Source organism: Sciurus carolinensis, chromosome 11, assembly GCF_902686445.1.
Source record: "Sciurus carolinensis chromosome 11, mSciCar1.2, whole genome shotgun sequence".
Taxonomy (NCBI): Eukaryota; Metazoa; Chordata; class Mammalia; order Rodentia; family Sciuridae; genus Sciurus; species Sciurus carolinensis.
The window spans coordinates 116348947-116372434 of NC_062223.1; the positions used below are offsets into that span (position 1 = coordinate 116348947).

Genomic DNA, 23488 nt, shown 5'->3' on the forward strand with positions numbered 1-23488 from the left:
CCAGCAGCTGGCCTGGGAGGCTAAAGCAGGAGGATCACAAGTTCAAAGCCTCAGCAACTTAGCAAGGCCGTAAGCAACTTAAGACCCTGTCTCAAAAAAAAGAAAAAGAAAAAGAAAAAAAAAAAAAAAAAAAAGGACTGAGGATGTGGCTGTTTAGGTGCCCCTGGGCTCAATCCCTGATATCAAAATAAATAAATAAATAAATAAAGCTAAAAACACAAAAACAACTCATCAGAAGGAAATCCCCCATGCAAAGCAAAGGGGCTTCAGAGGCTGGGTGGTTGTCTGAGTCCACCAGACTGCTATGACAAAATGCCAGAAAGTAGCCGGCTCATAACCAACAGGCATTTACTTCTCACAGTCCTAGAGGCTGGGAAGTCTAAGATAAAGACCCCAGCAAATTCAGTGTCTGCTGAGGGCATCTTCTGTGTTCATAGCGCCGTTTAGCTCTGTCCTCACATGTGGAAGGGGAGGGATCTCTCTGGGGTCTCTCTTTGAAGGGACTGATCCCATTCATAAGGGCTCTGCCCTCATGACCTAAGCACCCACTAGAGGTTCCTCCCCTAGTATTATTGCCTTGACAGCTGAGATTTCAACTTGTGAATTTGGCGGGCGGGCATCAACCTTCAGTTCATTGCAACAGCCAAAAAGCAATATTATTACCAGGAGACAACTGTCAGGTCAGCGACTAGGAAGACAGGCCCAAGTGAGAAATCCAGGGGCAAGAGAGCAGGCGTGTTCCATCCAGGCGGATCAGGATTATGGCAGGACTCTCAGAGGCATGCAGGACAGTCCTTGGGGCAGTGGGAAAAACACAGGAGTCCCACCCAGGATTCCTACCAAGAACCAAGCTAAGGACAGGCTAGGGACTCATGGTGAGGCGTGCTCAGTCAGGTGATCCTCACATGAAATCTGGGGCACCTCTGAAGTTTCCAGACCTACTCAAAATTCTACCCAGCCTCTGTCCCACTTCATTTTAGTGCCCTGATACTCTCTGTTTCCCTCTCCAAAAGCCATCCAGGAAACCTCCAGGTGCCGGTGGGCTTGTCCAGGAGTGCTTGCTAGTGGGCCCTGCTAGTGGTCAGGGGTGGAGTTGGCCATCTTGCAGCCTTACTGGCCTGGAGTGTGGGAGTGAGGGTAGTTGGGGACAGGGAGAATCAGGGGGTTCTCCTTGGCCAACCCTGGTGGCCTCACATTAGAGTGCATGGCCTGGAGCTGGGGTGAAGAGGTACATAGAAAAGGGAGATTACACAGATCTGACCTCTATTGTGCTCCAGTAGTAAGATGCACACCAGTTATTGCCTGTTCACTCTGGGCCCAATACGCTAAGTGCTTATCACCGCTTGCTTCATCCTCCAAGCTGAGGATCATTATTCCGACCTTCCCAGAGAAGTTCAATTATCTGCCCCCCATCACCCAGTAGTCAGTCAAAAAGCCAGAATTCACACCCTGGTGCCTGATTCCTAAGCACATGTCCCTCCCAAGAGGCAGGTTGGTGAGAGGGCCAGAACCTCTCCAGTCACCACCCTTGGGAGGGAAAGAAGAAGCCCCCCGAACACCTCTGAGGAGTATGCCTCACAGCATGGTCAGGGCTTCTTCCGGGAGAGCCCTGAAGGGCTGACCCCACTCTGGGGAGAAAAGTGAAAACTAGACTGAGACCTGGGTCAAAGGTAATAACAAGATGCCAAGTCCTCAGGGGCAAGGTTTACCCTGGCTCATCTCTAAGGCTCCCTCCTCGGGGAAGTCTGAGCCTTTTGGGGTGGGGGTAGAGCCTATTCCAGAGCTGACCTTTCTGATACCACTCAGGGCCCCTGAGCTCTGTCCCTCACCCCAGTGGCTGCAACTTCTTCTCCAGACAGGCAGGCCACTTGGCAGGAGGCTACTGCATAAAGTATCCCAGGGCCCCACAGGAGCTGGTGCCTGCTCCACCCCTGCTTCTTGGGCTCACCTATATCCCTAGGCCTTTTTCCCCAACTCTGGAGACCATGGGTTTAGACATGGGTGGATAGATTTCTCAAGCAAGCATGAATCACGTTTATAATGGGGTGGGGTAAGCTTGGCTAAACTCACCTTTACATAAATAAGTTAAAGGCAAGAACATAAAAGATAGGACTGTATAGTAAGCTCTCCAAAGCCAGCGACCACTTCCAGGTGTCCCTCTCAGTGTGAAACCCAGTGTTAGGCACACGGTCCCACAAAAACTATCTGCTCATTGTCCAGAGCAATGACTGGCACATCAATCCCTTTTTAGAGCACGCCTCACACACCCCTCTCCATCACACCAGCCCTTGTCCCTCCTGAAGTTTCACCATCTCAGCCCTTGGTGTCACCCTGTCAGGCCACTAATAAGCTTTGTCAAGCAGTGGTCTCCTTCCCACCTCGGGTCAGCCACAAGGAGTCACATGGCAACCAGAAGAGGCTAGCTTCTCAGCGACTTTATTGAATAGTGAGAGGGGGCATCGCTTTCCACAGGACAGGTGTCCTCAAGCGCATACAAGAAATGCTTAGGGACAGTCTGACAGACAGGTGGCAGGGCAGGGCAGGTGTCTGTGGAGGTGGGCGCGGGGCACCAGGGGCAGCTCAGCTCTCCACCTGGATGGGCTGCTTCTGCTCCTGCTCTTGCTCCTGCTCTGGGAGTGGGAGGGCCAGGGGCTTGTCCTGGCTCTCCTTTTTCAGGGAGCTGAAGAAGGAGTTGACCTTGTCCCTCAGGTCCTTCTCCAGGAAGCTCAAGTGGCCTTCCACGTCCCCCGCATAGGGACCCAGCTTCTGTCGGAGCTGCTCCATCTGCTGCACCAAAGCTCTGTTGAAGTTCTCCCCGTAGGGTTCCACGTTGCGCCGGAACTCCTCCACCTGTCGGTCCAGGTGGCCGCTCAGCTCCGCCAGGGACTTCTGCAAGCCCTCAGTGTTGCCCCTCAGCTTGTTTTGCACATCCTCCGCCACAGGCGTCAGCTTCTGCCTCAGGTTGTCAGCATTGGCAGCAATCTTGGCCTTGAGCTCCTCCGCGTTCTTCTTCATCTGAAAGGCCAGGCCCTCTAGCTGGTGGTTGAGCTTCTCCTGGACATCCTGTGCGTAGGGGGCCAGGCTGCGGCGCAGCTCCTCCACATTCTGATCGATCTTGACCTTGAGCTCATCCGCGTAGGGTGTGAGGCTCCCCTTGAGCTTCTCCACATTACTTTCGATCTTGGTCTTGAACTCATCGGCGTAGGGCATCAGTGAAGCCTGCAGGTTGTCCACATTGTCGCGCACCAAGGTCTCCATGCGCTGCACATAGGGAGTCAGCTGTTGACGCAGCTGCTCCGCCTGGGTGTTGACCTGGGTGTGCAGCTCCTGCGCGTAGGGCCCCAGGCGCTCCTGCAGCTCACGCACGTTGTCTCCGATCCTCTGGCTCACCTCATTGGCGTGGGGCTGCAGGCGGGCTCGCAGATCCTCCAGCTCCTTTCGAATCTCCTCCTTCAGCTTCTCTGAGTCCTTGGCCAGGCGTTCATGCAGCTCCGTGGCAAAGGGCACCAGCTTCTGCTGCAGGTCACTTGCATATGTGTTCATGTCCCCGAGTTTGTCCTGGAAGAGAGTGCTGCAGGGAAAGGGCACAAGAGGGCCACCGTTATATTTGACATTAAATAGCAGGACCTTGCCAGGCCACGCCTGGAATTCCAGTCGCTCAGGAGACTGAGACAGGAGAGTCGCAAGTTGGGGCTAGTCTGGGTTACTTAGTGAGACCCTGTTTTAAAAGGGCTGGGGGTGTAACTCAAGGGGTAGAACACTTGCCTAGCATGTGAGGCTTGGGCTCAATCCCCAGCTGGCAGGGAGGTGGGGGCCTAGTCCATTTGCATAAAACTCTCCTCTACACCCCTACCAGGGACAGGTGAGTGGTGAAGGGTACTGAGTCCACCCATCTTCTCCCTTGTGGGCCTCTCTAGGGTGACCATGATTTGAGGAAATGGATGCAATGAACTACTAATACATAGAATTTGTATCTCTGGATCTCCCACTGAGTTTGAGTGCCATTATCTACCATCATGTGACCTCAAGAAGTTTGCTTTTCCCTCCTTATCTGTGAGATAGTTTGGACTTTGAGGTCCCTCCCAGCCCCGGCATGCTGTGGCATAGGATCACATTGTGTAATAGAATTTTCTCGACCTTTGCCAGTAACGTCTAGCAGCATACATGCTATTTTCCTTGTATGTGCCCAGAGGCTTCCCAGATACCCCCATCTGCTTTCTCTTGATTTCATGGGAGCCTGTGCTTCTGAAATGTATTAGAAGCCAGCTCACGTGATGTTTCCCTCCTCTTTCTTCCATGAGCCTCATGGTGGTAGGATGTGGTCACTTGTCAAACTCTCAAACATAAAAGCAGGAAGACACCTTGGGATTTATTTGACCCAACCTCCCTATTTACACCCGTGGATGCCAGGACCAGAGAGTTCATAGTCCCCCAGGGAGTTAGTGGCAGGGCAGTGAGGATCCTGTGTGCTGGAGTCTTGCCTCTAAGCTCAGCCTTTGCCAACACTTGGTATGACCTTTAAGAAGCCCTGCTCTGTAGGTTACATCACACTTACTTGAGCTGCTGGGTGACTTCTGCCTTCTGGAGATGTTCCACAGCCTCCTTGGCATTATTGCTGAGCTGACTGAAGTAGTCCCACATCACAGTGGCCACCTGCTCAGCATTGACCTCAGCCTGGGCACCTGGCAGCAAACAGAAAGCTATCCATGAGGACCCATCTCTTTCCTGGCTCCTCCACATGAGCTCAGAGCTGCAGATTGGATGACGATGGGGAAGCCCGGGCCATTTTTCCCTCTCTGGGCTTAGCTAGGTAGCACCAGTACCTGCCTATCACTTGGCACTGGCCGGCTCTCCTGTGAGCTGCTTGGCAGCCTGGAAGACCCCATGCCCAACTGGGGGCTGACAGACACTCTGAAGCACCCTCTGGCCTCTCCCCGCTGCTCCACTCACAGTAGAGCCTGAGAGCCCTGTCCAAAGACAGCCTCTACTCACTGGTGATGGCCACCAGGGCCAGGCTCAGCACCACAGCCTTCAGGAACATCCTGGGCTCCTCGCTGGGCGAGAAGTCTTGGTCGCAGTGGATCCTTCCTGGAATCAGAGGGAGCTGCAGGAGAGGTCCTCAGACGGCTCACCTGTGCTGTGTCTGAACTGACTGACGCTCAGAGACTGCCAGGCATTTAAAGCCCCTCCAGGTCCCCTCCCTGTCTCCCTCCCCAGTGTGACTCCACGCTGGAAGGTGACACATTCCCAGGAGGCCTCTTGGACTTTAGTGACCCTAAGACTACGTGGAAGCTGACAACAGACTGGGGCTTAGGCAGTGGTGGGAAGCAGCTGGGCTGAGCTAGGCCCCACCCAGTGCAGAAGGGCAGAAGGAGAGCCAGAAGCTGGGGGAAAAATGTGGCCTAACAGAGCCCCTGAGCCAGGACTGATGCCCCAGAGATCCTGTTGACAAGTCTGGTTCCGAGCCAGGCTTGGGGGACAAGGTCCTCATCCTTTCTGTCTGCCCCAGTAGAGACAGGCCCCACCCCCACAGCTGCCACCAACCCTGACTCCATCTCAGAGGACCACACTCTGGACTGGGCCCAAGCAAGGCTGCACACAGGGCAGGGAACTAAGATCCAGGTCTGTTATCCAGGTCCTTCCAGGAGGAGGTGCCATGACAGCCTTTGGGCAGGCATGTGGGCTGGGCAGGATCCTGTGCTGAGGGGGTTAATTGTACAAGTATCCTTCATGTCCCACCACCGCCAAGCTGTCCCACCTTGACCTACTTATTCAAAGTCCTGAACCTAAGTTTCTTCGAACAATGGGGTTGTTACGGATATTAAATGAGACAGTGTTAGTGAAGTGGGTGGTATGGGGCTTGGTACAGAGGAAAGACTGAAAAGTAATTGTTATTATTAATAATAATATTGTCTTCCTGATTCAGACCAAAGTGGGAGTGCAGTAGAAGTCTCACCCCTCTAAAGAGAGTGGCAGAGCAAGACCCCATCTTTTGAGGGTCACAAAAGATGGGCTAGAGGCAGGGTGACAAAGGACACGGCCATCTTGAGGCCTGATTGCTGCACCCCCAGCCTCACGCCCCAGGCAGGAGGATTCAGTTAGTGCAGAATTGCAGCACCTGAGGCTTGAGGGCCCTCATACCTGGGATGGAGGGTGCTGCTTTTGCTAGGAGATCTTTCATGTAGACTTCTTGCAATCTTTCTGCACAATCACAGAAAGACCTCTGAGAAGGCGACATGCAGGGAAAGCATGGGGCATCTGCTTTAGTGCTCACCCAGTGATTATGTGATAGTACCCACCATATTGCATTGTTGGTTGCCACCCATGAGCAGACGCTGGGCACAAGGTGAGCTCTAATTATTTGTAAAACAAGAGCGATAAGAGTAGATCACAACTGTGCTGAGTCTGATTTACCACGTCTTCATTGTTTTATATTTTAGAAATGGCTTGGTTTTTCATGGGAAGGAAGATAGCTAAAAGCCTCTGATGGCTGTCTTCCTTCTGCTGGGTCCCCACTACCCTGCAGTGCCATGATTGCCTCTCATGTCAGGGAGCTCACCCCCTCTGGGAACAGCCTATGCTATCTCAGAAGTTGTTAAGTCCAGACTCTGGAGTCGGGCTCCCAGGATTTGTGTGTGGGGCTCCACCACAGACCATCTGGGTGGCCTTGGGCAAGTTTCATAACCTTTCTGAACTCAGTTGCCTCCATGAGACATAATCATAGCACTTGCCCCCTGGGCTGTGAGATTCTAATGCTTATCACAGCACTGGTGCATAGTAGGTCCTCATGAAATGTTAGCCGTGGTTTACCCCTAAAAGGCTCTCGATAACATTTATCTAATGGTCCCCGGCCTGAGGCTGAATCAGGCACAGTGCGACCTGGGGAAGGGCGCAAAGATCAGCACTCAGAACACCTGTTCCTCCCCCTGTGCCAGAGTTGAGGCGGGCAATGAGTCATGAAGGACACCTCAGCTGCAGTCTGACCTCCTGGACCCGGTGTCCCAGCAGCAGGTGCCACCAGCGTGGGACAGGTCCAGAGGTACTTCTGTCTCACCCACTGCCTGGGTGAACCCACACTGGGAGTGTCTGCCCGACTGGGGGTGTTCAGGAGCACCTGCCAGGATATGGACAGATTCTCAGAAGTGTGCCCATCTCTGAGTTGTCTGTGGGCACAAAGCTTGGGCCCAGAGCTAAGGAACTGGCTCAGTCTGGATGCACGCCCACACCATGGGAGGAGGACATGCTGTCTCCCAGCATGCTCATGTTTACTTCCCAGAGTCTGTGACCATGTGTGTGTCCCTCCAGAGATGATTCGTGTTGATGGTGGGGAGAAAAAGAGAGTCCCGTGCCACGCCCAGTCTGTGGTGGAGAGAACAAGCAGACCCAGGCCTGGAGTCAAGACAGCGGGCACCAAGGGCTGGTGTCTTCTTGGGACTCAAGTCCCTGTCTAAGCTTCAGTTTGCTTGCCTTGTCTGCACTCAGACAGTCCTCATGGCTGGGGCAGCAATAAGACAGACTGACAGTTGGGCATTACCTAGAGTCACATCCTGTCACTCACGTGGGAATGCAGCAGGGCCCAGTCCAGAGGTCAGAATGGGGAGCAGGCAGCCCAGGTCCGGTCAGGGACAGGCTTAGCTGAGAGCCCGCAAGTCACTTGGACACATACTCCCATGTCTGCTTTATGCCAGCCCTCCTCGTTCCAGGGCAGAACTAAGGAGGGACAGCTCTTATTGTCACAAGGAGAATCTGGGTGGGGCACTAGGAAGATTTTCAGCATGGAGGCCTGTGTTGGGCTTCTGGTTGACAAGGATGAATCAAGCTGCACAGCCCAGCCTGCTGGCAGGGCATGGATCCCAGGGGCTCCTGCGCTCAGCCTCCCCTAGACAAAAGCGGAAGCAGAGACAGCCAGCCCAACTCTGAGCGTTTCAGCTGGTCAAGCCCCCTCCTTTTCCCCACCTGCCACCGGCTTCTCTCGACCTCTCTGGGGCCAAGAGCAGTCTCCTCTTTCCAGGGGAGCCATGAGAGATAGGCGGCTTAAATTGGCCATCAAGAGGTCACCAGTGAGACCCAAGTTGGACCCAGTGGAGGGCACAGGCACTTTGAAAGAGACCAGTTCCCAGGCCTCACGCTGCATCCCTGCTATTTGGGACAACTGGTTTTCCATCCAAGTCAACACCACCTAACAGGGTCTCTCTGCCCACATCTTCTGACTCCCTGGGCTCAGTGGCCCTGGGATATGATACCCACTGTGCTCTTCACCACCAGGATAAGAAACAGGCTGGGACAGAAGAGGAAAGAGGGCACAGCAGCCCCTCTGCCTTCCCCAATACTCAGTAACCTCCTAATCACCTCCCTTCCCTCTCTTCTGTCCCCAAGTTCTGCTCTCAGCAAGCTGAACTTGCCTCTGGTCTGTGGGTGAGTGCTAAGTTGCTCAGGGTCTCATTCTCCAAACTGTCTGGGACCAGCCAAACTGAAGTCATATTTGAAGAAAGACCTGGTTTCTAATTCCCTGTCCTACCATGTGCCCATGTTTGGGTCTGTACCCCTTTGAGCCTTAGGTTTCATACCTAAAAAATAGAGTCAATGTCTAATTCTCAGGATTCTGACCACTTGCATGTTAGCAGAATACAAAGTCTTAAAGAAATGAATCTCTTCTAGTGGAATTTCAAGTTGCAGCCACAGGTAAAGAATTCTAAGGCCAGGCTACTGTCTCAGGCTCCGGATTTCACTCTATGGGGCTAGTTACTTCCTACTCAGAGGATGGCTGCCTGCCTAAAGCAGGCACTGTTTCTATTCTGATGGTTCCTCCTGCCTTCAGACTAGATGGTCCGGGGAAGGACACAGTGTTTGGGAGGGAGGACAGAGGTTTGCAGAGCCCCCTCCATAGGCCAGCTGCTTTGCACATGCAGTATCTCATTAGCTTTTCTCCACATTTCTGAGAAATCCAGATTCTATCCCCGTTTTACAGAGTAGAAAATCGAGGCTCTGAGATGTTAGATCTAGCCCTGGGTCACATGAGTCAGTGCCACAGACATCATTTAAGCCTGGGATTTCTTGGCTCCAAAGTCCTAGCATCCAGAAGACAATGTCCCCTGATGCTGTCATCCTGGCTGCAGCCCTGAGACATGAGTCCTTTCCTGGACAGTTGACTGCTCATAGAGCCCCTCCATAACCTCCCCTTCCCTTGCTGACTGACCTCCCCACCCCTTGTTCCTCCCACAAGGCCAGGAGGCTGAGGAACCTGAAGCTCAGGGGAGAGGATTGGTCCTGGCTGCCTGGTTTGGGAAGGGCCCCAGCCATGGTCCCTGTTTCCATCCCCAGGGGTGTTATCAGTGGGTCCAGAGGGCAAGGTGAGAAGCATGGGAGGAGGGAGGGGCAGTGACTTAGGCGCAGAGCAACCTTTGACCTTCTCCCACCAACCCCTGCTCTGGCTCAGCTGTGGAGGCTGCTGGGAGAGCCGCAAGAGATGGAAGCCCCTAGGTGGAGATGCTGGGCTTGGGACTGTGTGAACTCAGCCTCCCACACAGACCCCGCCATTGCTCTTCAGTGTCTTCCGGTCAGATGCCACCATCCCAACCCACTTGGTTCCCAAGTCCAAAGAAGCGCACACACCCCCACCCCACCCCAGGCTGTTGTCAGACCTTGGGTCGGGAGGGGTGGGCCTGGAAACTCAGGGGTGAAGGGTTGAGATGGCTCCAAAGTCCCTGGCTTGTCCCCTTAGCTCTGTCCCTTCTGACCAGCCTCTCCTTGGGGAGCTAGCGTGTGGGAGGGAACAGGGTCTCCCCAGACCCACCCTGGGGCTGAGCTGTCTTGCTGCTGTGTGACAGAACAGCTTGGGCACAGTCTCTATGGGATTTCTCAACTCTCCTGGCAGCTGGCTGCAACTGGCCTCCCTGCATCAGGCCCTGGTCAGCAAGTGACCTTTGCCCAGCTCATTGGGCCCTCAGTGCCTGCTGGCCAGTCCTGACAATATAAAACAGGTCAGAGCCCTCCCGCCCGCCTGCTCAGTTCCATCCCTAGAAGCAGCTTCTCCAGGTAATGCCTCCGGGGAGGAGTCCAGGGCGGGAGGAGGATGGAGAGGGCCGGAGGAGGCTCCCTATACCCAGCATTGGCCTGGAGAGCAACCTACCAGAGCCTGAGACGCCTCCGGGATCCAAGTGTCCCCCAGCCTGATTGTGCCTCCAGGGAGACAGAGGCCCAGAAAGGGGAGATCACTTGCCCAAAGCCTCTCTCAGGGTGGTGGCCGAGCTGGGGCTGGAGCTGGCCCCGTCTGCACACTTGCCCCTCATTCTGCACACAGGTCTGGAAGAAAACTTTGACCTATCAGTCCTGCCCAGGCGGGAGGTCTGAGCCCGGAGCAGGACAGAAATCTTCCCATAATCACTCAGCATATTAGTGCAGAGGATGGGTCAGACCCCAGGTGTCCTGATCCCTGTGCTGGGGCGTGGGGTTCTCTAGCATCCCACCAGCTGCTCCACACCCCAGGGCCTGGGTCTCCAGAGCCTCATGTCTGAGTTCATATTAGCAGGGGAGTAGGCCCTTCTGCTGACTGGTTCAGGTCACACCTCAGTGGCCATGCCATGCCCAGGTGCCCCTCACAGAACACTTCCCTACAGGAACAGAGGCGCCATGCAGTCCCGGGTGCTCCTCGTTGCGGCCATCCTGGCACTCCTAGCCTCTGCCCGTAAGCACCTTGAGGGGTCTGGGCCGGGAGCCGGGTGGGAGGTGGCCTGAGTCCTCATGGGTGGCAACCACACAGGAACCAGGAGCTATCCCAAAGGCTGAGCTGCCTCTGCTCCGTTCTGCTCTCCCGGCAGGAGCTGCAGAGGCCGAGGATGCCTCCCTCCTCAGCTACATGCACGGCTACGTGCAGCACGCCACCAGGACCGCCCAGGATGCACTGACCAGCGTGCAGGATTCTAAGATGGCCCAGCAGGCCAGGTACACCCACTGGCTCTCCTCCCAGCCCTGGCACTCTCTCCCTCATCCCCGCCTGACCCTGTCCTGGCAGGGGCTCTGGTGATGAGGCCGTGGCTCTCCAGCTTTCCTGCACCTCTGCCTCTCTGAGCCCCCCTGACTGGGCCTTTCTGGTCTCTCACAGGGCACCTGCCAGGCTGCTGCGGGGGACATGACAGAGGTGGGACTCCCCTCCTCTGTCTCCTTCCTTTCTCCCCAGCACAGCCCTGGTGGGCCATTTTAGCCCTCACATCCATTTTCTTTTTCTGATCATCCCGGGCTAGAGGTAGCTGCAGTGAGCCTGGAGTGTCAGTCTGTGCTTCTGTGACAAGTCTTGGGACCAGTGTCTGTTTGGGAGTAGAAGTCTGTCCTTGCTCTTCTAGTCTGCCCCACCCACGAGCCCTCAACTCCTCCCTGTTCTTCCTGCCCTCTGCTGACTTTGGCCACCTTTGTGTAGCAGAGGCATTTGCAAAAGTTCTTAGTCCTCAACTTCAGCTGTGGAGTGGGTATTAGCCCCTTACTCTGCAGATAAGAAAATTCTGGTTCCCAGAGGTTACATGATCTGGCCCAGACTACACAGCTAATCAATCCTCCAGTGATTTTTCAAATGAGAGACTGCCTCCTTCCGCCCCACCGATTCAGTCACTAGGTTGTATAGGTCCTGAGGACACCATTTGCATGAAATACAACAGCACCCCTGACTTCACACATCTCCGCACCCAAGACTTTGTGCCTCAGGTCTGCAGTGGGGGGAGGGGCAGCAGGCAAGTTCAACCCAACCTGGAGAACCGCCAGGTTAGACTTGGCTAGGGTTACTTCACCACCTTGCATCTCTTCTCCTTGGGGGTGGTTGCTGGTCGAGGTCTCGGGGGTGTTGCTGGGTGAAGGAGAGTAGGTAGCTGGGACAGAGCCAGTGGGGAGGTGTGGGGAGGGTCCTGCAGCCTGTAGACGAGCTCTCACATCCATTTCTATCCTTCTTATGATTTCCCCTAGGGGCTGGGTGAACGATGGCATCAGCTCTTTGAAAGACTACTGGAGCACGTTTACGGGCAAGTTCTCCGGGTTCTGGGAGTCCACCCCTGAGGCCAGCCCAACTCAGGCCTCTGAGGACGTCTGAGAACTCGACGCTCCACACCCACCTCTCCTCCATCCTGCCAGTTCCCTGGGTTCTGCAGACTCCTGGGCTGCCCTTGAAGGTTGCTTGAAAGGGGCAGCATTCTCCCACCCCACCCAGGCCCCACCCACCTCCAGGCATGCTGCCTCCCAATAAAGCTGGACGAGAAGCTGCCATGAGTGGGACGTCCCTCGCGTGCCATGTATGTTTGGGCATGGGAACGAGTTGGGCCTCTCTTGTAGTGACCTGGGGGCCAGTGCCCCCCACCTGAGTTGCTTCACCTGTAAGGTAGGAATAACCCTCCTCATCCCACCTGGCTTGACAGGTCTGTGTGGAAGATCAAACAGGAGAATAGAGTTGCCGATACTGTGATAAACTGTCGAGTGTTCTACAATGTGACTTGAGTGTGTACTCTACGCCCAGCTGGCACTTGTATGTCGTCTTCAGAGTTGAAGTTGTGTGTGTTCACCAGAACTGTAGCGCTGACTTGCACTCCCGGGGCCTCCTGGTCCTCTGCAGCACACTGAAGGGGAGGAGTAGGGGTGGGGTAGTGGCCGGAGTAAGACACAACTGGCTCTAGAACTGGCTCCACCACTTCATATCAGCCTCACTTTCTTATCAGTAAAATGGGTATAATAACACCCCCTCCACTGTTGGTTTGTTGTGAAAATGAAACAGTTTGAAAGCATTTGGCATAGCACCTGCTCATCAGAGATACCTAGTGAATGGTTGTCATTGTTATAGCTGAACTGATTGGCCCCTTAGGACCAGAACCAAGGAGCACAAGGTCACCCCCAACAGGGGCTGTTCCTTGTGTCCCCTGCCCCAACAGATGTTCACATCAGAGAGTTCCGGGACCACAGATCAGGCCCCCACTCTACAGATAAAAGACCAAGGTTCTGCCAGGGCCAGATCTTGAGCTTGGGCCAGCTGTCCATATTCTGCTCTGCTGGCATAGAAAAAAACTATGTACTCCTCTGCCAGGTGCTGGCTGGGCTCCTTTACAATCTTGGTGGCATCAATGCAAACAGCCCCAACTAGAGACCGCCTGCTCTCTGGAAATTCACTGGGTTTCTCTTCTTGCCCAACTATAGCCAGGAACCTCAGTGCCCACACCTGAGAAATGTTCCCATCCAAATGTAGCTCTGGATATTAGAATCTAAAAAGCCCACTCCATTATCCAAGAATTCATTAAGATACACTGGTCATGAAGGAATAGAATATCCAGGGACCTGAGCTGGGTGCAGTGGCTCATGTCGGTAATCCCAGAAACTTGGGAGGCTGATGTAGGAGGATGGCAAGTTCGAGGCCAGCCTGGGCAACTTAGTGAGACTCCTATCTCAAAACAAAAAATTAAGAGGACTGGGGATATAACAGTGGTAAAGTGCCCCTGGATTCAATCCCCAGTGATATATACATACATACGTAATAGAACAAAATAAAATGGAATAAAATAAAAATAAATCTAGAGGCCTGTACCACAGGGCAAAAGGCTCTATGTGGTGGGGCAGGGGGCAGGGGGCAGCTCCAGGGAAGGGTTTCCCAGATCCGTGAAAACCGTGCATGCACATGGGAACACACAGATGTGAGCATGAAGAGGGTGACAGGGATGTCCATGTGAGAATGTGCACACATGTGTTCACACCCATGTGAACTTCAGTGCCTGGCCACGTATTTATTTTGTCTTAAATAATCACAGATGCCAATGGGCAGATGGATCTAAAATGAGCAACCCAGCCCATCCTGCCTTTCACTAAGTGATTTCACAAGTCCAGGCTTCAGCTTGGCGATCTGTAAAGGATTTAGGAAAGGATGCAATGAGTTGATGGAGATGAAGCCATCTTGGGAATAAAATATGCAAATTACCTGCAAGAGGTGGTGTTGTGTCTGACCTGGTCAGAGCCTGCAGAAAGAGCGAGTAGCAACGCCTGGAGCCACATGGATAGGACAGCCAGCTTCCATAGCTGTGCCTGTTTCTGAGAAGGGGGAAGTAGTAGAAAGGGGGTCCTTCCCTTGCCAAAAAGAAAAGGGAAGTGTTTGCTTAAGAGGCTTTTGAGTAAATAAAAAAGGATTTCAATCATTTCATTTGCACCTGCCCAAATCCTTCAATGGCTCCTTGAGGCCCACCCCACCAGGCTGAGCCAGACAGAGAGAAAAGGCTCCTGCCCTCTGCTCAGGTGAACACCTTCCCGGTCCAGCTCCCACCTCTGGGAGGGGGAACCACTTCTCCCAGCCCTGTTCCTGGATCCCCTTAGGCAGGGTTGCAGCACCTCCATTTGACCCTCTTTAGGTCTCTTGGGTTATCTACCATTTTGGCTGACCCTCCATTACCGCCTTTCTTTCTGCATCTTGTTAAGACAAGGACTCAACTGACTCTCATTTCAAACCAATCAGGCGCCTGAAGGTCTTCCAATACGGATTAAGACCCCGCAGAAGCCCAGGCTGAATCAGAATTGCTTAAGTCTCTGCCCAATGTCAATGGCTCCCACCAGTTATTCCCTGGATGTCCTCTCAAGCATCCCGCACCCCACCTCCATTCCCCGAAAAGAAAGAAGCTGCTTCCACTTTGGAAACGTTTATTCTAAGAAACCGAAAGGTGCAATGGGGGAAGAGTAGCTGCGGGCGCCTCACTGGGGGGTGTTCAGCTTCTTGGAGGCCTCGTCGATGGCGCTAAAGAGGCTCATCTTGATGTTTTCCAGCACCGGCAACAAGCCCTGGCGGAGGTCCTCCAGGGCGGGCTTGGCCTTCTCGCTGAGCGCGCTCAGGTGCTCGGTGGCCTTGGCCTGGTACTCGGCGAGGCTGGAGCCCTCCTTGAGCGCCTCGAGGCGCGCGGCCAGCCGCTGGCGCAGCTCGTCGCTGTAGGGCGCCAGATGCGTGCGCAGCGCGTCCACGTGGGTGCGGGCGCGGTCACGCAGCTCCTCGCCCAGTGGGCTCAGCTTGTCTTGCAGCTCCTGCAGCTTCTGGCGCGCACCCTCGCGCAGCTCCGTGCTCAGCGGCTCCACCTTCTGGCGGTAGCGCTCCACGTCTTCTTGCCACCTCTTCTGGAAGTCGTCCAGATAGGGCTGCACCTTCCGCTTCACCTCCTCCAGATCCTTGTTCATCTCCTCCCTCAGCGCCACGGTGTCCTTTTCTAGTTTATCCCAGAATTCCTGGGTTACCGGCCCAATTTGTTCGCGCACCTTACTGACAGTGGTGCTCAAGGTGTCCCAGTTGTCCAGGAGCTTCAGGCTGATGTGGAAGAGAGGGTCTGAGGAGTGGCTTCCTGGACAGCCTGGACTGCCCTGGATCTGCAGGCTTAGCGCCCCAGCTTACCTGGGGTGGGCTCTGGCCATCACCTGTCCCTGCACGTGCAACAGCTGTGGTCCCAGTTTTCCCATGCACTGGCTCCAACACCCTAAACACCACCCACCATGTCCCATTCACAGATGGCCTGAGGTGCAAGGAGGAACTAGTGGGAAACAGAACTGGGGTCGACATGGGTGTTGAAGAACCATCTTGTCTCTGAAGCACTGGGAGTCAGGAGATGAAGGGGCTGGCTGCACTCACAGGTGAAATGCGGTGTGTGGTCACTGATTAGGTGGGCCCTTGCTGGGAGATGGTGACCCTGCCTGGGGATCCCACCCTTATTTCTCCACCCAAGACCTGCCACGGGGTCAGCTCATCAAATAGCAGGTGAGGACTGCAGTAGTCTGACTACACATCTTCCCATAGGCCTCTCTGACCCCAGGACCCCACTGCCTTTCCCCTGCCCCAGCCCCCAGGCTGGGTCCTTACTTTAGCTGTTTTCCCAAAGCAGAGGTTTCAAATTGGGTCACATAGTCTCTGCCGCTGTCTTTGACTGCATCCAAGTATACAGTGGCGAAATCCTTCATTCGATCCCATGGGGACTGGGGATCATCGTGCTGCCAGAAATGCCGAGCCTGGCTCCCTGGGGGTGGAGGGAGACCCTGGTCAGGTAGCTGTGGGTCGGGAGCTGGGCTCAAACACCAGGCACAGAGAGGGAGAGGGGCAAGTGAGAAATTCCACTGCACCCAGGAAGGTGGGCCACTGGGCTTAGGGAAAATCCCCAATATCAGGTTCCGTAGGCTGGGGGCACCTACCCGTCAGGAAGAGCACAGCCACAGTCAGCACCACTGCTTTCATCCTGCAGGCTGTGGTAACCTGGAGGAGAAGAGGGGTCTGGCTGAGGGGGCCTTTGGCATGCAGGAGCCCCATGCTCCCCCATGTAGTCCAGCCAGGAGAAGAGGAGGGGCCTAGAGTGAGGAAGGCCCCAGGTACCCAGGTCCTACCCCAAGCCTAGAACTGGGGAGCCGGAGCAGCCTGGGGCAGGCAGCAGCACTTACCTCCAGGAACTCTCCAGCAGCCTCTGACTGTCCGGCGCTCCCCCATCTATTTATGCCTCCAGGCAGGGGCTGGGCTGGAGGACAGATAAGCCCAGTCAGGCCCTGTCGCTGCTCACTGGTTCTGGCGATGTGGAACTTAGAGTTCAAGGATCAGCTCTGTCCCTAGAGCCAGGCAAATAGAGTGGGCAAACAGGAAGCTGTGGGGGCTGCAGGGCAGGGGTCAAGGGTTCAGGCATGGGCAGGATGAAGGTGGCTTGTGGGTCCGGGGTTTGGGGCAGCAGCACCCATCCCCTTCCCTTCCTACTGTGGGAATGTGTGCATGTCATTGTGCCCTGTGCCTACTGCAGGGAGAGAGGGGAAGGGACCTGGGACTTCTCCACTCAGGAGATCTCCTCCTCCGCCGGCTTCTTGCATTCCAGGGAGATTGTTTCACAGGTCTGTCTGTCTGTCTGTCTGCACTGCTCCTGCGCCTCCTCCCACCAACCCCGGTCCCCCCTCTAGTCCCAGGGTGCCACACACTTCTCTTCACCCTTCACAGGCTTCCCGAACCCCAAATCCAAGGGAAACTGTGGCACTAGGGAATTGTGGGAGGAGGATGCTCAGGGCCCCAGACTGAGATTTCAGAGGCCTCTGACATATCAAAATAAATGCAAGAGACCAACATGAAGTTGCCGACTATTAATTTTGTCATAAAAAGATATTGCCCCTGTCTTCCTTTCAAAGCCAGCATCACCATCTACCATCACTTCAAAACAGACTTTTTCACACCGAAAAAGCATAATCTCAGAATTTCAAGTGTAGATTTTCATTTGTTCACACATGTACCTTTGCATTGTTTGATCACATACAATTGAGGGTGGCTGTCAGAGTGGAGGAAGCCCTGTGTGGGGGAAGGACCCCTGGATGTGGAAACAGCGGGAGACCTGGGTTTTTGTTTCATTTGCCTCCATCTTGCTGAAGGAGGAATGTGAGCCAGTTATAAAATCTCTCTGAGCTTCAGTTTCCTATCTGCGGAGCAGGTTCAAGAAATGTCCAGGATGGGGGGCTGCAGAGATAGCTCAGTCGGTAGAGTGCTTGCCTTGTAAGCACAAGGCCCTAGGTTTGATCCCCAGCACCCCCCCCCCAAAAAAAAAAGAAGAAGAAGAAGAAATGTCCAGGGTGCTGGAGTCCCCGAGAGAGCCTGTAAGTGAAAGGTGCTGTGTGTTGGTTGGTGTTTGCAGCACCATCTTGCAAGGCTTCTCCAGGAAAGTCCAGGTCATTTAGCCTGTGATGTCCAAGCCGAGGGGAACTTTGAAACCCACTACTTCAGCCTCTCCCCACCCTGTCACCTTCCAGATGCAGAAGCCAATGGAAGGAATCAACATCACTCATTTCTCAGAGCGTTAGAGGCAGGGCTGGACTTAGCACCCAGGTCTCTGGACTTAGGTTCCAGGGAAGAAATGTGTCCTAACCCATCACCCCAGGAAACTCCCTAACTCTCTAGAAAGCAATCTGGTATTTCTGTCTGTCAGATCTGGGAGTGGCTGGGATCCAGGCCTTTCCCACTCCAGCCCCAGCTGATAGCCTGCCTTTTGTCTCTGAGAAGCCTTGGGAGCCACCAACCTTAGGTTTGAATCCTGGCTCTGACACTTATTAGCCATATGACCCTGGGCAAGTTACATAACCTCCCCACACCTAAGGCTCTTATCTGCTAAATGAAGATAATGATAGAACATGCCATCTCTGATTAACAGGGGTCACAGTGTGTAGTAGACAGAATCATGACCCTCCAAAGATGTACACGTCGTCCTCTCTGGAACCCATGACTGACTGTGCTTGGCCAAAAGAGTTTTGTAGACATGATTAAGGCCTGTGCTGGGGTGGATGGCCCAGGGTGATCACAATTGTCCTTCAATATCCAGAAGAAGGGGCCAAGACAGACGTGACTTGAGCATGGAAGCCGAGGTCAGAGCAATGTGAACCTGGAAGAATGAGCCAAGAGATGCAGGTGGCCTTTCCCTGCAGATTTTCCCCTAGAGACTCCAGAGGAGCACAATGCCACTGACACCATGATTTTAGTCTAGTGTGACCCCTTTTGGACTTCTGACCTCCAAATTTATAAAATAATACATTTGTGTTGCTTCAACACAATGTGAGTATGTACAGCAACACTTTTAGGAAGGTCATTAGCGCTCAATAAACAGTAAATATTCTGTGTCCCAGAATCCCAGTTCCTGGGTTCCATCCCCCTATTGCCATAAACACACTTGCACTTCCTCAGTATAGCCTAGGACCTTCTGGCAGCGAAAGTTGGGAGAGAGGGAATCCCACAGTTCTCTTTGGCCTTGCTTGTAGGTGTTGAGATGTGGGACATCTCCAGGACAGAAGTCACTCCAGATGTCTGTGGAACGAAGCAGAGAGGGAGCTGGCAGGCTATTGCCAGCCTGTGGTTTACAGAGAAGGGAGAAAACTGACCCCACACCCCATGGGGGAAGCTTACTGGATCTCAGGTCAAAGAGATGTTCCTTTCTTGGGGTGGGGTTTGAGTTCATCTCAGCCAGCAAGTGGGGGATCTGAGATGCTTATTGATTGGACTCCCAAGTTACCTGCTACTGCTTTACCCTTCTTTTGGCTTATTACCGAAATTACTATGGTTAAACCTAGCATCTAATATTTGCAGTTCTTAAGTGGCCAAATCACTTCCACAGTTAACTTATTATGTCCCTGTGAGGCTGGAAGCCAGAGTTTCTCCTGTCATTTTGCCTGTCAGAAAACTGCAGCTCAGAGCTAAGAACTGCCCTGTCTCTTTCAGCTGTGAGACTGAGTGTGGCAGGGCTGGGAATCAGGATACTTGTCTTCTTGTTCTTTAATGATGGCCCTAGGACTCTTTTCAGGGGTGTTCTTGGCTCAGGGATTCCAGGGCATCAGTAGAGGACAGGGAGCTTTGGGACAGCAGCTACCAAGCAGGAAGTTTCCATGTTTAACATACTTATTCACTGGTCTGCTCCATTTCACTGTAAGACATTGGCTTAAATGAGTCTAGATACCGCTTTACCATTTGGGAAAGGAAGGAGTCTTTCTGGACAGAGGCCTATGGAGAAACTAAAAAATTGGGCTCATCACAGAATCTGAGTCCAGTGACTGTTAGAAATGTTGAGAGCCCAGGGTGGGACTGCTTAGTGGATGAAGGGCCCATCACTGTTGATCCTTATTCCCACCATCCTCTTCCCTCCTCTTGGGACCATTTCTGAAATGGCCTCCAAGTGCAGGCCCTGGACCCCTTGCCATGTGTGGGTGAGCTGGCAGCTGCTACAGGAGTGATTCCTGCTCAGGATGACTAGCAACCGTTTCATAATTTATGTCCCAACATACATGATCAGTCTGGATGGGAGAGGACTCTGTCCCTCGCTACGCCTGGCACCTAGCAGACACTTGCTAAACATTTGCTCAGTGAGTGACACTGGCACACTAAAGGAAGGCTCATCAGATTGGCAAGGGTCATATGAAGGAGCAGATCCTGGAGGGAAGACTCAAGAAATGAGCATCCAACCTCTACCAGACCCTGCCCAGAACATTCACTTGACAACACAATGGTTTGGGCCAGGACTGGGGAGGTAGGGCTGGGGAGGTTCTGCTTGAGCAGGGGAGAGGATCCCACCTCCAGTACTTCCTACTGGATAATTTTGTCGCAGTTCTTGTGATGGAGTCCCAAGGTGGACTCTGGGGCGGGGCACTGTAACCAATTCTGCCTGATATTCCTACTCAGGAAGAGGCCAACACAGCTCATCTTTGACCAGCAGCCCTGGAATTCTTATCTTTGTAGATGGGGTGGGGTGGGACATGGCACAAAGTCAGAAAGAGGATCACGTAAGGAGCTGTCAGCACAGTTTCCATTTTCTAGAACTCTTAAGATCTCCAGGGCCCTGCTTCATCTGGAAACCCAAACAGAGGCACCCTGGCTGACTTCAGAGGGTAGTGGCACCCATGACAAAAGGTGCCCAAGTTGTTGGGAGGCATCTGGGTGTATCACAGTTTGGTTCCAGAGATCCACCTTGCCCTGCACGGGAATGTGTACAGACTCGGAACTTCCAAAAGACCCTGAGAAGGCCCTTTCTGTTCTCATCAGTCTCACAGCGACTTTCTAGTCCCCCATGGACTGTAAAGTTTTCATAAGTCACCTTCACTCATTCTCCTTCTTACAAACTCAGTAATTCCAGCTTCAGAAAGCTTCACTCGCAGAAGACCTCCAACTAGCTCCCTGGGATCTCACTGGAAATTCTACCCTGTTCTTTGGAGTTCAGGTGTGGAGAAAGGGAAAATGGTGGGAAAAGTCCCCTTACTGTCATACTACTTATTTTGGCTAACATGTCACCTGGCTGACTGGGATCGCCCCGTAAGACTCTCATTGCCAACTCTTTCCTTCTTCACAGTTAGCCTTTCAAGGAATTTGTTTCCTGCCCACTCAGCAGTGCCAATGCTCCCTGCGGAAAGCCCTACCCTGAGCTTGGCAGACTTCTCCTGCCCCCAGTCTTCCAGCTTCCACCCTCCTGGATGCTTCTCTCAACTAGACTCGGAACCACAAGGCAAATAACATATGAGCATTAGAACATAATCAGGATTTTATTTTCACAACCTCCTACTGTCCAACCAAGTTACTAAGTTGTAAATGCCCCACATAAACAAGGACAAAAGGTCTTTTAGCAACTTGAGTCTGGAGATTTTTTAAAAATCATTTTTTAGTTTAACATAAATGAGAAAGAAAAAATACTTCTGACATTTTCAAAGAACAGAAATAGGAAAGTATATTCATATACATTCAACATATACTGCGCATATTGGTTACTACAATACAAAGCAATGATGTCTTTAAAAGTGTAGTTCGCAGGATGGCACGGTTAGTAGGCTCACTGGCTTTCATCTGGGTGGTTGCTGGAGGGTGGCAATCTGCTCTTCCATAAATCCAGTACCCTGTAAACAGATCAGGCTGAGTGTGTGGTAGCAGTAGGGTAAGATGGGGCATCAGAGTCGGAACAAGCCCGGAGAGGTCAACAATAGCTTTTAGGGCTTTCTTGGTAAGTAAACCTCCTTCTGGTGGGTATTTGGTGACCCCACAAGTGGAGGGTAGACTGGGGGCCATGGAAACATGGGACAGATCCCCAGCAAGACTCTCGCACTGCAGAAATCCACTTGAGGGATAGTGGGCCCAGGAGCTGAGCTGCCAGTACCAGTGAAGACGGACAAGCTGCATGGGGATCCTGCCGGCGATATCAGGATGGCCTCACTGGGCACCAGCTCTCTTCTGTGCAAATTCAGGATAAAGACTAGGAGGGGCTAGGAAACTTTTACTCCCTTTCCCAGAAGAAAGGGTTGAGAGTCAGGATATCAAATGTCTCTCTGGTTTGAACATCAGAAGAAGATAACCCAGATCCCCTGTAAGTCCCAGCCAGCAGAGAAGACTTTGGTTTCTAACAGTGAAGAGAAAAATAAAGGTAATGACATAAACAATAGCTATTGCGAATGCGCTGCTTCAACTGGGGAAAAGAGACCACTCTATCTGTCACTGGCACAAGAAAGAGCTGTTTACAATTACAATGCCTGAAGAAAAAGCTTTGAACCAAAGGTGCAAATCACAATTCAAATAGAACAGAATCTGGTTAAACACTTCTCTTTTAAACAAAAATTCCTTTTGTCTTTATTTATTAATAATAACAATAATAATAACAATAATATCAACATTTACCAAAAACAATTCCTACATGATTAAGAATTAAAATATAGGGGCTGAGGATGCCTGGGGAGGAGGAGGTTGAGAGACAGGCAGGACCCAAGACAACCTCCTATTCTTCTTGCCTGTGACAAAGAGGCTGGAAGGGAAACACACACACACACACACACACACACACACACAAATGGAAAAACAATCCTTTTCATAACACAATATAAAATGAGAAAGAAAAGACGCACAAAGCAGAGTGCACCACTGATGGGCGTTCAGTTCATGGGCAGAACCAGCAGGGTGGGAATGGCGATCAACTTTGCAGGTTGCCAGAGGGGAGCTGAGTTATATACCAAAAAGAGGCTCAAGCTGAGACCTCCCTGCTGGCGACCAAATGCCACCAGGTCACTCGTAGCCTCTGTGCAGGTCAGGTGCATTTTCAGCAGATCCACCAGCAGAGACCTCCAGGTCCAGGCCTGGTGTTTCCCACTCTTCTTATTTTTTGCTCTTTTTGTTCTCCAAGGGCCAGAGGCCATCACCCCTTCCCTCTCCCTTCTCTGCCACTGAGATTCTAGAGATGCTCTCCCTTTACATTTGCTCCCGTGGAAGAGCAATGTGGAGCAAGGGAGGGTGCTCTCGATGAAGCCTGCGAGGGGAGTGGCCTAAGGCCCTGGCCCCTGAACTCTAACTGCTGGCTCTCCTGTCTCAGAAATGAAAAGGAAGAAATATACAAAAAACATAGACAAAAAACAAGAAAGAAAGATCCAGAAGGACCAGAAAAAGAGAAAGAAAATCACCTCCAGAAGAAAATACCGAAAACGAAACCAACCAAAAAAGCACAAACAAACCCCCAAGTAAAACAAAAACATCCCTCCCAACTCAAATACACCAAATACACTTTCACAAAAGATGGACAACATGGATTTCCTGTTTATTTCCTTGGTGACTTGGTCATATAAGCAAACATGGCAAAACCCCCTCAGAACCCAAAAGAATAGCACACTGATGAACCAAATGTGAGGAAAGGAGCCATGATATTCTGGGTGGAGAGAAACACAATGGCAATTTGGCGCAACGCTGCTAGATACTGTTGGTTTAAAGTCAAACTTCTCATTCCCAAGCTGTACACAAACCTGCAACAAAACAGACAAAGAACAGTTTGAAAAGAGCAAGATCAATATTTCACTGAAGTTTTAAAAAAAACTTCTTTGGTGCTGGGGATGGACCCAGGGCCTTGCACATGGCAGGCAAGTGCTACACCCCCAGCTCTGAAACCCCACCACCACCTTTTTTTAAAATGCAGCTTGTGTAGTGCGTAGTCTTACCTCAGGTATTTTAAGAGGCCAGCCATACTGAGGTTCTGATGTTGGATTAGAGTGA

At 52.6% G+C, this 23488-nt stretch overlaps 4 protein-coding genes across 9 annotated transcripts in view; 1 reads left to right on the forward strand and 3 right to left on the reverse strand.

Moving 5' to 3' along the window:
* Nucleotides 1–2420: 2420 nt before the first annotated feature.
* On the reverse strand, nt 2421–5287 carry Apoa4 (apolipoprotein A4). Its single transcript, XM_047518198.1, has 3 exons — nt 4993–5287; nt 4556–4682; nt 2421–3571 (listed from the first exon to the last, which is right to left on the reverse strand). Exons 1-3 carry the CDS (start codon nt 5039–5041, stop codon nt 2581–2583), a joined length of 1167 nt encoding a protein of 388 aa, XP_047374154.1. The 5' UTR covers nt 5042–5287; the 3' UTR covers nt 2421–2580.
* Nucleotides 5288–9944: 4657 nt separating this feature from the next.
* Apoc3 (apolipoprotein C3) lies at nt 9945–12249 on the forward strand. Its single transcript, XM_047515945.1, has 4 exons — nt 9945–10035; nt 10617–10684; nt 10818–10941; nt 11950–12249. The coding sequence occupies exons 2-4, from the start codon at nt 10630–10632 to the stop codon at nt 12071–12073; spliced, it is 303 nt and encodes a 100-aa protein (XP_047371901.1). The 5' UTR covers nt 9945–10035; nt 10617–10629; the 3' UTR covers nt 12074–12249.
* Nucleotides 12250–14629: 2380 nt separating this feature from the next.
* Apoa1 (apolipoprotein A1) lies at nt 14630–16508 on the reverse strand. Its single transcript, XM_047518260.1, has 4 exons — nt 16414–16508; nt 16171–16231; nt 15845–15998; nt 14630–15298 (listed from the first exon to the last, which is right to left on the reverse strand). Exons 2-4 carry the CDS (start codon nt 16211–16213, stop codon nt 14698–14700), a joined length of 798 nt encoding a protein of 265 aa, XP_047374216.1. The 5' UTR covers nt 16214–16231; nt 16414–16508; the 3' UTR covers nt 14630–14697.
* A 5596-nt stretch (nt 16509–22104) lies between these two features.
* The window catches only part of Sik3 (SIK family kinase 3), a 242324-nt gene continuing 240940 nt past the window's right edge, over nt 22105–23488 (reverse strand). For all 6 annotated transcript variants that reach the window (XM_047518810.1, XM_047518807.1, XM_047518811.1 and 3 more), the window contains one exon: nt 22105–23241. The gene's annotated coding sequence lies outside the window, so the exon portion shown is untranslated. The remainder of the gene's footprint in view (nt 23242–23488) is intronic.

Excerpts from the sequence above, each read along its gene's own strand:
- Apoa4 (XM_047518198.1), bottom strand. The coding sequence starts at position 5,041 with ATGTTCCTGAAGGCTGTGGTGCTGAGCCTGGCCCTGGTGGCCATCACC. Across the intron at positions 4,683-4,992 it reads GGCCCTGGTGGCCATCACCA|GTGCCCAGGCTGAGGTCAAT; the intron begins GTGAGTAGAGGC and ends GTTTGCTGCCAG. Across the intron at positions 3,572-4,555 it reads GAAGTCACCCAGCAGCTCAA|CACTCTCTTCCAGGACAAAC; the intron begins GTAAGTGTGATG and ends CTTTCCCTGCAG.
- Apoa1 (XM_047518260.1), bottom strand. The coding sequence starts at position 16,213 with ATGAAAGCAGTGGTGCTGACTGTGGCTGTGCTCTTCCTGACGG. Across the intron at positions 15,999-16,170 it reads GGCTGTGCTCTTCCTGACGG|GGAGCCAGGCTCGGCATTTC; the intron begins GTAGGTGCCCCC and ends CTCCACCCCCAG. Across the intron at positions 15,299-15,844 it reads GCTTTGGGAAAACAGCTAAA|CCTGAAGCTCCTGGACAACT; the intron begins GTAAGGACCCAG and ends CTTCCACATCAG.
- Apoc3 (XM_047515945.1), top strand. The coding sequence starts at position 10,630 with ATGCAGTCCCGGGTGCTCCTCGTTGCGGCCATCCTGGCACTCCTAGCC. Across the intron at positions 10,685-10,817 it reads GGCACTCCTAGCCTCTGCCC|GAGCTGCAGAGGCCGAGGAT; the intron begins GTAAGCACCTTG and ends CTCTCCCGGCAG. Across the intron at positions 10,942-11,949 it reads AAGATGGCCCAGCAGGCCAG|GGGCTGGGTGAACGATGGCA; the intron begins GTACACCCACTG and ends GATTTCCCCTAG.